Here is a 14,344-nt window from a genome sequence, read left to right as displayed (position 1 = left end):
AGGAGCAGTGTTGAACACTGCCAAAACACAGGAACCAAAAATGTGAATGCTGTCTTGGCACAGGATATTAATGGGCAGCTGGATAGATTTCCTTCTGCTGGCATGGGTGATGGGGTAATATCATAGTCCGGAAAGGCAAACCTGAGCTTAGAGTGAAGGTGCAGCCATTAGTGAAGCTCAACAGTTTGAATCATACTAGAGAAAGTGCTGAGTATTCCCTTATATTGAAGATAAAGTGGAGTCAGTATATAAGAAGGGAAAATGAAAGGTTCTGCCCTTATAGAACTTTATGTAAAGTAGTGGGCAGATTGTGGTCCAGGAAAGCATCCAGTGCCCTCATTGGTAATTTTTCAGCATATCTGTAAGACATACTCCACTGAAAATTGTTCCCCCCCACACACACACACACAAATAGATACCCAAGTGTCACCCTAGGAATTTTATGTGACTGATCTAGAGAAGAACCAAAGCCCCCAAAATAATCCCAACAAGTATTAATTGGAATATTCTTCCACACATTACCACTGAAGTCTTGCCTAGATATCATATATATTGTAATTCTTTGAAAAGTAGTTTGAGATATATGGTAAGTGTTGAGGATAATATTGATTAGACAGGAACTTTCAGTCTCTACACTTCAGTCTGAACCAAAGGCTTTTTTTGGTTTTTCTTTTTTTTAATCACTCACCTTCCTGAGAGTTATGTTTCACCTAAGGTTTCTCAATCTTTGTAAAATTGACACTTTGGGCTAGATGATTCTGTTCTGTTTATTTTAGAATGTTTAGCAGTATCCCTGGCCTCTACTCACTGGATGCCTATAGTATCCCTATAGTTATAACAACCAGAAATGTTTCTAGGCATTGCTAAATGTCCTCCAGGGCAAAAAGTTGCCCTTGATTAAATGTTACTGATTTAACTCCAGGATAAATTAGATTATTTTTCATAAGGGGAATGAGACTTGCTGAAAGATACAGAACTGCCCCTCAAATAAGGATGATTTATCCAAAGTAAGTGATTTCCCTTGCCAGTTTTATTTTGGTACACTTGACAAATAAAATTTGTATATATTAAAGATATACAATATAATGTTTGGTATACATGTCCATTATAAAGTGATTACCATAATCAAGTTAATTAACATCTATCACTCACAATATCACAATTGTAACTCTCAGCACATTTTAAATGTACAAACAGTATTCTTAATTACAGTCACCATGCTGTGCATTAGATCTCCAGAACTTATTTACCCTGCATAATTGACTAGAATCTCCCCATTTCCCCCACACCAAAAGTCTGATTTTTTCTCTCTGCTGTTATGATTTTCTGTGCCAGCATAAGGTGTTTTCACAGTAGGATTATAAAGCTCAAAATGCTTCTTTCAAACATACTAAATTCCACCCACCAGGGAGATCATGTAGTATTTGTCCTTCTATGTGCCTCATTTTATTTTAGCTCACTGTCCTCCAGATTCATCCCTGCTGTCATCAGTGGCATAATTTCCTTCTTTTTTAAGGCTGAATAGTGGAGTAGGCAGTCCAGGATGCCATCCCACTTAAGGACCCAGACTCCCTCCAGTCCCTACTCTGCCACCCGAAGGGTATTTTCCAGAGTCCTCAGGGTCTGGAGTAACTCCAAAGTGTCATTCATCAAATCCTGATTCCATGGAACAGGACAAAGGCAAGGAAAGAAGGTGGTAAAGAAACATGCACTGGCTGTCTGTTAAGGAAATTTCTCAAAGCCGCCACATGACATTTCTGCTTATATTTTATTGGCTATAATAAATGAGATATACTAGATAAACTTTTTCAAGACAGTCTTAGGCCCAGTTAAAAGTGGAAGATTCTAATTAGTAGGAAGAGAGAAGACAGGATAATGGGATAGGCAATACCTGGTTGTGCTTCCATACCACATGCTTTATAGTTTAGTGAGACAAAATAGCTCTGTTTTCCACATAAGCATGGAAAAATATAACTTCATAGATTGGGCATTTGCTTAGGTTAAACAGATTGCAAGTAAATGCTCTATTTCACTAAAATAAGGCAAGAGGAAATGTAAACTTAAGAGATCATAATGAATGAATTAATTTAAGAGATCATAATTAGCAATAGAAAGGGTTACTTAGGGACTTTACTAAATATTTTTTCTTTAAGCCTTGTATTAGTCAGCTCTTTGTTGCTGGGACCAAAATACCTGACAAGAACAACTAAGAGGCAATCCCAGTGACTCAAGAGGCTGAAATAAGAGGATTTCAAGTTTGAAACCAACTTTTGCAACTTAGCAGGGCCCTAAACAATTTAGTGAGACCCTGTCTCAAAATAAAATAATAAAAAAGGATGGGGATTTAGCTCAGTGGTAGATTTCCTCTGGGTTAAATTCTAAGTCTCTCCTGCTACCCACCCCAAAACAAAACAACCAAGAGGAGGAAAAGTTTATTTTGGGATCATGATTTCAGGGATCTCAGTCTATGTTGGCTGAATTCATTATTCTGGGTCTGGAGGTAAGGCAGAACAACATGGAAGAAGAGTGTGGTGGAAGAAAGCTGCTCAGCTCATAGCAGTCAAGGAAACAGAAACAAAAGAGTATGAAGAGCCAGGGAAAAGATATAGTCTACAAGGATATGTCTCCCCAGTGACCTCCTTCCTTCAACCATGCCCCACTTCCTACCATTACCACCCACTAGTGTGTTCCAATTATGAATCCATCAAATGGATTAATCCACAGATGTGCAACTCTCATAATCTAATCATTTATTTCACCTGTGAAAATTCCTTCATTGCCTAACACATGAGCTTTTGAGGAGTTACCTTAAATCCAAACCATAGCATACATTAAGGAAATGGGGTTTTAATCTCTATATTGGCATAGGTACATAGGCACTTGAAGATAATATATTAACATTCTTAAATTTGCATGCATTTATGAAGAACTTAAGTTGTTTGAACATTTGGTGTTTTGAACAATGATTCTGAAAATGTATTGTGAATCATGAATAGTAAAATAGGATTACATTGTAAAGGATCATGAAAGAAGAAATCAAGTACTTCTCAAGACAAACTAATGCACCATGTCAGAAATCAGTAAGCACACAACAATTGCTAAGGAAAACATTAGTGTGGGTGGACAAGGAGATGAAAAATCTTAAAGTATAAAACATAATCCTGGCAAACTTTTATCAAAAGAATGAATATTAATTTAGTTTTAAAATTGCAATAAAACACAAGACCACTTGTGGAAAATGTTCTAAAAGATCTTTCAATTTTCTGAGAAATAGAAGTACTTTAAACTGGGTGTGATGGTGATGTCTGTAATCCCAGTGACTTGGGAAGCTAGGTAGGAGGATTGCCAAGTTCAAGGCCAGCCTCAGCAATTTAACAAGGCCGTAAGCAACTTAGCAAGACTGTGAAAAAATAGAAAGGGCTCGGGATGTTGCTTAGTGGTAGAGCACCCTAGTAGGGTCAGTCCCCATTGCCACTCCCCACCCCCCAAAAAAGAAGTACTTTGATTTTTTTTTCAGAAAAATTTGCTTCTCTTGGTGTCTGAGAAATAGTAAAGGGTACAGAGGTGGGAGTTAAACATATTGGAGGACACTCGGTATTTTCACTTATCAGAGGAAAGATAATTGAATATTGACAATAATATAAAATTTGATAAAAGAGGGTAATTTTGATGTTAAAGAAGTTTATGATTTGAGTTATGATTTGACTAGTTCTATCTGCTTTCAGACCATGGAGTCAGTTTATATAAAGCATTTAGTGCAAGATCTGGCACATTCCCAATTATTACCCCACTACTGTTCTTGTTATACAGTCTTTAGATCAAGGATTGCAAACAGATTTCTTTATTAGGGGATGGGTACTAGGGATTTAACCCAGGGGTAATTTACCACTGAGCTACATATTCAGCCATTTTTATTATTTATTTTGAGGCAGGATCTCACTAAGTTGCTTAGAACCTTGCTAAGTTGCTGAGGCTGGCCTTGAACTTGTGATCCTCCTGTTTCAGCCTTCTAAGCCACTGGGATTACAGGTGTGTGCCAGTGCATCTGCTGCAAATATCCAGCACAAATAGATTTAATTTCATTATGAACACTGATCAATTGCCAGTAGCTGATTGGAATGCAATGTTAAGTTTGGGGGTTTGTGGAAGTCTATTAAATAACAATGCCCTTCTCTCCTTCTGAGGTCTGAACCATGTTAGAGCCAAGGAATAAGGCAAGTAGACCAAAATGACACTCATTACTGACAGGTAATTGAGAATGCGGTTTGTATATGCAAGCAGTGCACTTTCTAAACCAGTCTCAGGATTAGCTAATCCTTTTCACCAAGGATTTCTGAACCTCAGCAAGTCTTCCTCTTCCTCCTTCCTACCTTCCTGGTAGTTCCAGAGTCTAGCTGCTAGCTGCCCTTGGAGGAACACATGTTCTTAAGGGGAAGGAGAAAAGAAAGGCTGTACCTCACACATGTAATTTCTCTTTGTTTGTGATCAAACTAAAAATCCCTTTTGCCAGGCACATTGGCACATGCCTGTAGTCAGCCACTTGATAGGTGGAGGCAGGAAGATTGCAAATTCGAGACCAGCTTGGGCGATTAAGTGAGATGCTGTCTCAAAACAGGAAATAAAAAAAACTATTATAAACAGATACAAACTATTAATATCTAGTATATCTTAGATTATTTTATATAGTGTGTGCATGTTTATATAAATTCAGGACACTTCACTTCAGTCACATTCTGCCTGATGTGACTCAGATAGTTCACAGGTATATGGAAATGAGTTTCTTCAGTCCTTGGGAGTCTGGGCAGAGCCTGGGATGGCTGCTTATATCCATGTTCTGTTTACACATCCTTTTTTTATGTGTAGCATGAATGGAAAAAGGTCAGGAAATGTTTCTTCTTCTTTCTGTAGAATCAGCCACCTTTTGCACACTAAAAAGAAAACAGGTTCAAAATCCCCTTTGGCAGAAAGCGCCTCCAAGTCCTAAATAAAAGCATTTCTCTTGTTTGTGTTCCTGACATTCCCTATAACATTCCTCATGAAAAGATAGCTCCTAACCTTTTTATTATCCTTAATAATACTCAAAGACATAGGAAATAAAATGAAGATACCTTTTTTTGTTTATAATATTGGTGAATATTAAAAATTTGATGATATCTAATGTTGATAAGGGTGTAGGAAAATAGACAACCTCATGTTCTACTGGAAAGCGTATAAATTATTATGTAACACAATTTTATAATGTAAAAATGTATATTCTTCTTGGTCCAATTTTTACTATTAATCATTTTCTTAAAGAAGTAATAAGGAGTGTGCGGAAATATTTTTTCAAAAATGCCTCTTAGTCTTTTATTAAAATAGAGAAAGGCTTGAAATAACCAAAATGCCTAATCATAAGGATTTAAATTTTTTAAAAAAATTTCAGTGACTCTACACAGTGTATCATCATGTATTGTTATTGGAATAGCATTAGAATATTTAAAGATAATGGAAGATATTACCTATAAATTGATAAATAAAAAAGGCTGTGGGAGTCTATGTATATCATAAACCCAGTCTCATAAAGCAAGAAATATTGTTTGCATAGGAAAAAAGATTAAAAGTTAGGCATGTTGGCCCATACCTGTAATCCTAGCTACTTGGGAGACTGAGGCAGGACGATTACACAAATCTGAGACCAGCTTAGTCAATTTAGTGAGACCCTCTTAAAATTAAAAAACAAATAAATAAAAAGGGCTAAGGAGATAGCTAGTGGTAGTGTACCCCTGAATTCAATCTACAGCATTAAAAAATACAAAAGATAAAATATGCCATATGTTAGTAGTGGTTAACTTTAAATGTTGTACTTTGTGTACTTTCTAATTTTCTTTAGTGAACATATGCTATTTTAGAAGAAGTAAAGATTGGCTCAGACTAAGGAAGTTTTCCCAACCATTTATCAGACTGGAATAACAGGCATTAAAATTAGCTACATAGTTAACAGAGACATGTTTCTCCCAAGTACAAGCTACCACTGTAAAATGTCATTATGCGCCCATTCTTTGAGCTTTCTTATTCTCTGAAACTTTAGACTATCAGAAACTTTTCTCTTTGGAATTAGACCAGTAAGAATAATATATTCTTCTCTTGCCTAGAGAATCTAAATCAGGTTGACCCACAGAAACAACTTTGATTTATAACCCAGATGCAAAGCTGCAAATTAGGGGTTTCTGGAGGCAACATACCTGTTTTAGTCAGCTTTTTTGCTGCTGTGACTAAAAGGATTTGACCAGAACAATTTTAGAGGAAGAAGTCTATTTGAGGGCTCATGGTTTCAGAGGACTTAGTCCCTAGAAAGCCAGCTCCATTTCTCAGGACTGGAGGTGAGGCTGAACATCAGGGTGGAAGAGTGTGGAAGAGTGAACCTGCTCACATGATGATCAGAAAGCAGAGAGGGAGAGAGACTCCACTCTCCAAGATACACCCCATCAGCCTTCAGTTACCACTCAGTTAATCCCTGTCAGAGGATTAAGTCACTGATGGGTTAAGACTCTTACAAGCCAATCATTTCTTCCCTGAACCTTCTTGCATTGTCTCACATGTGACCTTTTTGGGGGACACCACACATCCAAACCATAACAATACCATATCTATCTTGACTTTTTAACTTTATACATTCAAAAGAAATAGGACCCTGGATCTACCCAAAATTGACTTCTTGACACACCCTTGCCTTGAACCCATCAAAATACTGCTTCATTTAAATTTTATCTCCTCTCTGGTTCCCAAAGGAACTTCATCTTTTCCTTTGGGGGATTTTCCACAGTTTCTCTGGTATATGGTCTTTAGCTCATTTCTGGGTCCCAAAACCTGATTTTGTTGGAATATAGTGATCCTGGTAGCCGTTGGTTGATAGGACTAAAATATGTTTATAATCAGGAAGAAGTACCACTACTTGAAAAATATTCATATGTATTTTACAAACACTTGCATACTATTTCCCTAGATAATGTCCATTTAAAGAGTCAGCAACAATGGCAAGAAACAATAATAATATTAGTTAACATTTATTGTGGGGCAGGCATTGTTCCAGGTTTTTAGAGGTATTATCTAATTTAATCTGCATGACAACTCTATGAGGCAACTCTATCACTCTGTTTCACAGATGAGGACTCTTTAAGATTTAGAAAGCTTACATAATGTGCCTGGGGAGAACACAGTATGTGTTAGAAACAGGATGTGAACACAGGCCTGTCTGATGCCAGAGCTCACATTCTCAACTACTCTTGATTCATGTTCTGAATTTTCCAGCAGACCCTTTCAGTAATGCCATGGATATGAGACACAGTGTCAGCTTAGCTGGCTGAATATTATCACAGCTTTTGCTCAAATGCTTTAAGTGAAGTCCCTTTAATAAAAACACTATCCCTAGTCTGTGGCAACTCTGAAAACATTATCTTTAATTTTTTTAGTTTTTCTTTATCATTTGCACTTATATGGTCGTCTATAAAGTTTCCTTCCTAATTTTTAACATAAAACAGTATTTTAAATCATTCAGTATATTGTATAACTGAAACTAAGTTTTTTTTCCAATCTTTGATTCCAAGAAATCCAAAATGTATATGCCCAGATAGTTCTAAAGTAGTAATTAAAAAAAAAATCTGTTATGTGTGCCTAATGAAACAAAGAGGAATATATATGTATACATATAAATACACACACAGAATACATATATGTGTTTGGTTTGATGTGTAAATAACTTTGAAATGCATTTTTAAGCATTTCAAAACTGTTCTGAACATAGACAGTAGAAAGGCAATGAATATATAGATTTCTAAGGTGATTACTTTGAAGTGCTCTGAACCATTTTAGGTGTTTCAGTTTGGCAGGAACAATTCATAAATGCAAACCTGTTCTCAGGCTTTATTTATTTAACCAAGTATATAAAACAAAAGACAGGTGAGGTGGTTATGCAGAGGACCAGATAACAGTTACCTTTGTATAGCTTTTTCCTTGTCCCTGGGACAAAGGGATATTGCCAGAGTTGTGAAACAGCTCAACTCTTGCTATGCCACTTCTCCCTAACATTTGAGTTTACATTATAATTTGGAAAAACATATATAACAATATATACATTTCCAGTCATTTTCTAACCAAACTCTGCACCAGCAAGTCCATATCCCCTTCTGGAGGAAGAAAGCTGGATGAGTGCTGGGTATCTCTCAACAGCTTCCTAGAATTCTGAAAAGCCTGGGCCCTGAAGGACAGCCAGCACTTGGATGTGGGTGTTGTATGCTTTTGTTCAGAAAAGTGAGAATGAAAAAAGTCATTTTCTACTTTGCCTTTTGGCATCAAGTAAAAGTGAACTAGTAGACTTTCATCTTCAAACGCTGACTACATGCAAAACACTGTGGGGCAGGTCTGGTGTATGTAAAGTTGGGTTGGTTGTGTATCTTTGGATTCCACTCTCTGCTATTGGGATCGTGCTGTTTATAATCTAGCATAGGAGAGCCAGGTGGATGTAAATAGCCAAGTGTATGCCTGCAGTGACTCTGGAAGTGGAATGGTAAGAGCTAAGAGCTGGGTAGGAGCAAATTTATCCTATAAAACAGAAGAACCTAGGAAAACTGTAGAGAGGACTGGCCATGAATAGCAGGATTTCAACAGATGAGCAGGGAAATTGATATATGAAATCTAGGGAGAATAAACAGGAGAGCAAATGACAGGAGTTGGAGAAGAGCTAGAGTGTGTGGGCTATGCTTATGGTCTCATTGGTAGAACCAGAGTAGAACCTCTATATAAGAGGGATAGAGAAGTCAGTAAGGCTCATTATCTGGTGTTGGCCATGCTTGTATACTTTGAGAATCCTTAGATGAGATGACACTACCATATATTTAATTTTGTGGAATTGCAGGAAAATGGTAAACAGTATGAGCTTTAAGTCAGGTAGCCCTCAGTTGTATTTCTGGCTCTAGGCGACCTCACATAGATTTCTTAATTCATTTGAACACCAATTTCCTCCTCTTCAATGTGGAGACAATTATAGTCCTCTTATGAGGATTAAGTGAGTTCATATGAATTAAAAGATCTAAATAGGTACCTGGTACCTATGAAAGATTCTATAAATGTTAGCTGATATTACAGTATGATTTTATGAATTCATTAAAAAATGCTAACTATTGACTTAGACAGTATGTATTTGCTTCAGCACCATCAGTGACTCATTTGTTCCAAAGCATGAAATCACTAAGACTATCAAAAGAATAAGTTGTCCAGAATATTATGCATACCTGTTAAGTAGTAGAGATGTTAACTCTTATTTCTAATTTATTAATATTTATTGAGTATCTAAGTTACTTCTAATAGTTCTGATATTTTTCCTGTTATATCACCATGCTGCAGTGAATAATTGTGTACTAAATCATTTCACATATATCTTGAGATGTATCCCTGGATTAAAGTCTTAGAAGAGAAATTGCTAGATTGATGAATTTTTACATTTGCAATTTCAATAATTATTGACAAATCACCCTTCAGATTATACTAATTTCCACTTCCATCAAAAATGTATTATTGAGCATCTACCATATGTTTGGTGCTAAGAAAGTGCTATAAAGTATAAGACACAATACCTTTCTTCAAGAGGCTCATGATCTAGATGGGGAGAAAGTAGCATATCTTTATTTTAGATAAAACCACAATGTTTTCATAGGCTTAAAAATGTGTCATATTTTTTGAAGATATATTAGGCCCTAAAATCACTGAACACAATTTTCTTTTCGCAGCATTCTTGGTGGAAGTCTGTCTTTAAAACAGCATTATAAAGTAGCAAACAAATAGGTATTGTTATAGAGCAGAAGTAATTTAGGATTTGAGAAAAGACATATATTAAGTGTGCTTAACTGGTGCTTGGAAAACTTGAAGAAGTAATATATGTAAGATGTAGTTAGATGAACAAGTAGGGAGATTGTCTTCTGAGGCAGAGCATGAGCAAGAGCCTAGGGAGACTGTAGCTTTGTGAGGACAATTTAGAAATTGACCTACCTGAAGTCCACACCTAGATTGAGAAGAAAAGGAAATTGGGTTGGATAAAAGAGCCAGTGCTAATTAGTGAATGAAATGGCAAGCTGGAATATAGGTTATTCCTTTGAGGAATTTGCTGGAGATATTGAGCAAGGGAGGTTAAATGGTCATGGGAAAGTGGGAAGGTGTTTTGATGGGGCTGCTCAAGCTGTTTTCATGTGAAAGAGAGCAAGATAGCTTCAGGCAAGCAACTAAAACTGTTCAGCCATTGCAGGACCCACACATGAGGAGGAGCCCCCAAATAGGGTAGTGGCCAAGGGAAGAAAAAGAAAAGAACTTACTTAAAAATGTTCAAAGGACAGGTCAATTGGGCTTTGAGACTGATGGTTCCTATTAGGATAAATATCTAATTAGGATAATAAGATTTTGAGAAGGTTGGTGGTTAGAAATGAAAATGTAAGGAAACCTATGCAAGAAAGAAGGTAGTTTGAATAGGTTTAGAGAGGGAGGTAGAGAATAAGGGAGAGAGAGAAATTGTTTGGAAAAAGTTAAAGAATGACTTATAATTCTGTCAGTTTAACATAACTGCCTTTAATTTCATCTCCATCTTACCTTGTAGCCCTGGTTCATGTACCCACATAACATATCTGCTATTATAAATGTACATTCCACTTTGTATTTTTAAAATCAGTGTGTCACAACATTTATTTCCATGTAAACTTAATAATTATAAATATTATTGGCTGGGGGATTTATCTTCAATCTGGTATATCCCCAGAGCTTCCTGAAAGCACAGACCATATTGCTGTTGTTCATTGCTGTGTTCAGAACATAGGAAAAGATGAACAAATGTTGACCCCTAGATTATTTCCATGTTTTTCTTTATAGAAATTGCTGTAACAAATGTTTATGATGTGGATTTGTTTTTTGGTTTATTTGTTTGTTTTTAATGGGAATTGTTGTGTGAATGGACATTGGACATTAAGTCTATTTGCAGGACATCCAGATGGCAGTGTACAAGGAGGTGTTCAAAGACGTGTTCTAGAGTTGAATGAAAAGTCAGTGTATTCCAGTAGTAGAACTTTAGTCCTAAGGTTAAATTAAGGACTTTATTCAAGAATGTTGGGCTCTGATAGTTCCAGATTTGTATATGTGCTTCCTTAACTATGTAGTAACTAACATGAAAATTCACATCATGAGCCATTTTTGTGCTTGTCCATAATTGGGAAGAATTTCAGTTCCATTAGTGTCCTGAGCATGAGTGAATCATTTCTTTGAATTGCTCAAAGATAGAGGCGACACTTCCCTTGGGAATTTCTCAATTGGAAGCCACCAATTGAAAACTTCCCAGTTGGTGGTGATGCTCTGCTCAAGGGAGATTCTGTGCAAGCCACAGAATTTATTAGTTCATGGCCTTGAGTTGAAATGCCAGCTCCCTGGAGGTAAAGAGTTATGGGCAGAAGCTGATATGCCCTAAAGGGGCTGTTTTACCCACAAATTAGGTTTTTTTCATCTTGAAGAAGCTTTCTCACAATAAATCCTTTTGATGTTTAAGCCTATATAACGAATGTGCTGAGCTTGCTCTTGGACAGTCTTCCTCCAACAGAGGCAGGCTGAACCACCGAGTTCCACTTTTTCTATTTTTGTGTCTGTTGGCCTGTTTTTTTCAATTCCCTCACTGCCTGGTTCAGGAAACTGAGTAAACATCTTGCAGATAGTGACACATTAGAAAACTTCAGTGCTCAGTAATGTCCTAGCAAGGCTTCAGTTTGGAAAATAGCACCTGGGCATATACTCAGCCCAAAGATATTTTCTGTGTATGGAGTCCTTAAAGAGCTCTCTGTCAGCTGGGATGGCATTGATCATAAGATAAGATGATATACAGTGACTTAAGCAATTCAGGGGTTTATTTTCTTTATGCAGCAATATGTCCTGAGATGGACAGTTTGGGGTTGCTTTGACAGCTCAGTGAAGTCATCAGAGACGTAAACTTCTGTCCTCTGACTTCATTTTCAGCCTGTGGCTTCACTCCTTATCGTTGCTAAAGGATGAAAGTGGCTCTGTGCCTTGTTCCACTGCATCCTTGTTTCACACAGGACAATGAGGAAAGGGCAAGGAAAAAAAGTTGCAAGGGCTTCTCTAGGAAGTCTACACCTTGAGAATGCTTTCCTGGAGTCTGCACCCTGCAACTTCTGCCTTTGTCTCCTCAGGTAGAACTATGTCAGATGGTCATCCCTCATATAGGGAGAAAGTTGGCTTGTTTAGCTGCAACCATTGCTTTCCCTGACTAAAACTGTGATTCAGTTAGTAAGGAAGAAAGGGAAAATGAATGTTGGGTAGGCAACCAGCAGTGTCTGCCAGTCTTCAGGGGACAGACCAACACTATTCCTAACAACTTGCTTTTTGAGGTTGTGAGAATCAGACATCAATATTTATTATACAAGTGAAGAAATAAAAAAGATGTGAATTTGTCAGGAGTTTATGAATAGCTATGCTTTTGATGAATTTGTATTTCTTCTTTAGGTTTTAGTTGAAAAGCCAAAGAATATATGCTCTATTGTGTGGCTAAAAGCCAGCCAAATGTAGCATTAAATCTTAGAATGCTGCACAGTTTGTGTCCAAAGTAAGAATTAATGTTAAACAGCTTAATTAATGTTAAACAGCTTTATTGCAAGCAGATTACAGTCAACATAATTAAGATCTGAGAAACAGGGCAGAAAAGTTTGGTTAGGGAAACCCTAGTAACCATTGACCAGCCCTTAAGAACTAGGTTTATAAAGCCCAAATCAATATGCTCAAAATAGCCATGACTCAGATTGAACTCAGCACTTAAAATGCAAAATTTTGTGTGTTTTTCCTAACTCAGGCCTTCTAAGTCATATGTGCATCTAGCTGGTGCTCTAGTCCAGTGGTTCTCAACTCTCACTCTGCGTTAGAATTACTGAGACAGTTAACATGAAAATACAGGTATCTGAGTCCCCTTGCAGATGTTCTTGACTCTTTTGGTCTGGAATGGTCTTCTAAGTGAGAAATAACAAGAGAGCAAACTGAGGCAGTACCTGTGTACTGGAGAGGGGAGGACAACCTGGAGAAGCATTTAGGAAGGACCATCCAGTAGAACTGTCTTTGTACCAATCAAAATGTTCTTTCTATTTGTACCATCTAATAGGATCTTACAAGATGCATTTGACTATGGAGCAGTTGAAATGTGGCTAGTGTGACTGAGGAATTAAACATTTTATTTACTTGGTTTAAATAGTCACATGTAGCTCATGGGCATCTTGTTGGACAATGCAAATTTAGGAGATTGGAATTGACAGACTTTGATTTCCAAGGAGTACTGAGGAGAGGCAGGAGTTGAGCCTAGCCTCAAGGTTTCTGCCTTCACTGTGGGACAGGTAGTAACACTTAGGGAGAGGAAGAGTGGGGTGCCAGTGCATGACTTTTGTGTCATGATTAGTAAGTGGCGCAGTGCCCAGGGGTAGGACTCACAGCTTCTGTGTTTACTTGTTTAGCATAAATAAAAGTATCTCTGAAGATAGTATTTTCTTCCTAATCAATCTATTCTCTTTCTCTCTCTTTTAAAATCAGGTATCAAATTGTAGTGGAAATAATCCAGGCAACTACAATTAGCAGTTTTCCCCAACTGAAGAGGCACAAGGGTAAGAACATATTTGTTTTCCATTATACATTTTAAAGGTCCTAGGTTTGTCCCATCTTCTTTTGTCAGATATGTGGCAAACATGAATATTTTTCTTTCATCAATTTTTCAAATTGTTAAAAATAACAATATAATATCATTGGAGAAAGTAAATATAATTTCACCCTAACTAAAACCTTAGTTTTTATTTCTGTATCCTAGTAGGAACTTTATTCTCTGTAGTTGTAGATTCTAGAAGGTTAAAATAACTGAGCATTTGGTATTTCTGTTCTGTTTTTAAACTAAACATGATTTATATAATTTTTTCTCATATTGTGGTTTAAACTTATTATTCATTAATATTTATGTCTTGAAACATAATCTTGATAGTCATTTAAATAACTCTAGTGAGTGGTATTTCATAATTCACTTAATCTTTTCCTTTAGATTTGGATTAATAGCTTTTTTCTCTTCAGTTTTGTGTTGTTGATTTTATATGTGTGTGTGTGTGTGCTCTATTTTTTTCTCTTTTCACTTTTTTCCTGTTTCTTTCACTTTTGTTTTGTCAATTTTATATATACTCTGTTTTTTTTTTCCCTGTTTGTTTCTCTTCAAATGAAGTAAGGTTTAGACTCAGAAATGATTATGAGGAATAGTTAAGATGTGCTGATGGCTTCCAGCTCCCTTGTAGTTTGCTGGTGCTAG

General features: G+C 36.7%; 1 protein-coding gene across 2 annotated transcripts in view; it reads left to right on the top strand.

Annotated features, from left to right (window-relative positions):
- LOC124107194 (sorting nexin-25-like) overlaps positions 1-14,344 on the top strand; it is a 41,383-nt gene that overhangs the window by 8,171 nt on the left and 18,868 nt on the right. For both annotated transcript variants that reach the window (XM_046465104.2, XM_058585777.1), the window contains exon 3: positions 13,591-13,661. In XM_046465104.2, coding sequence (XP_046321060.2) covers positions 13,591-13,661 — 71 coding nt within the window. The remainder of the gene's footprint in view (positions 1-13,590; positions 13,662-14,344) is intronic.

The sequence above is a fragment of the Marmota monax genome, unplaced genomic scaffold (genome assembly GCF_021218885.2).
Source record: "Marmota monax isolate L192 unplaced genomic scaffold, Marmota_monax_Labrador192_F-V1.1 WCK01_AAM20220418_F8-fsc00801, whole genome shotgun sequence".
In the NCBI taxonomy this organism is placed as follows: Eukaryota; Metazoa; Chordata; class Mammalia; order Rodentia; family Sciuridae; genus Marmota; species Marmota monax.
The sequence above is the reverse complement of the archived record's forward strand: the minus strand, read 5'-3'. Positions and strand labels throughout refer to the sequence as shown.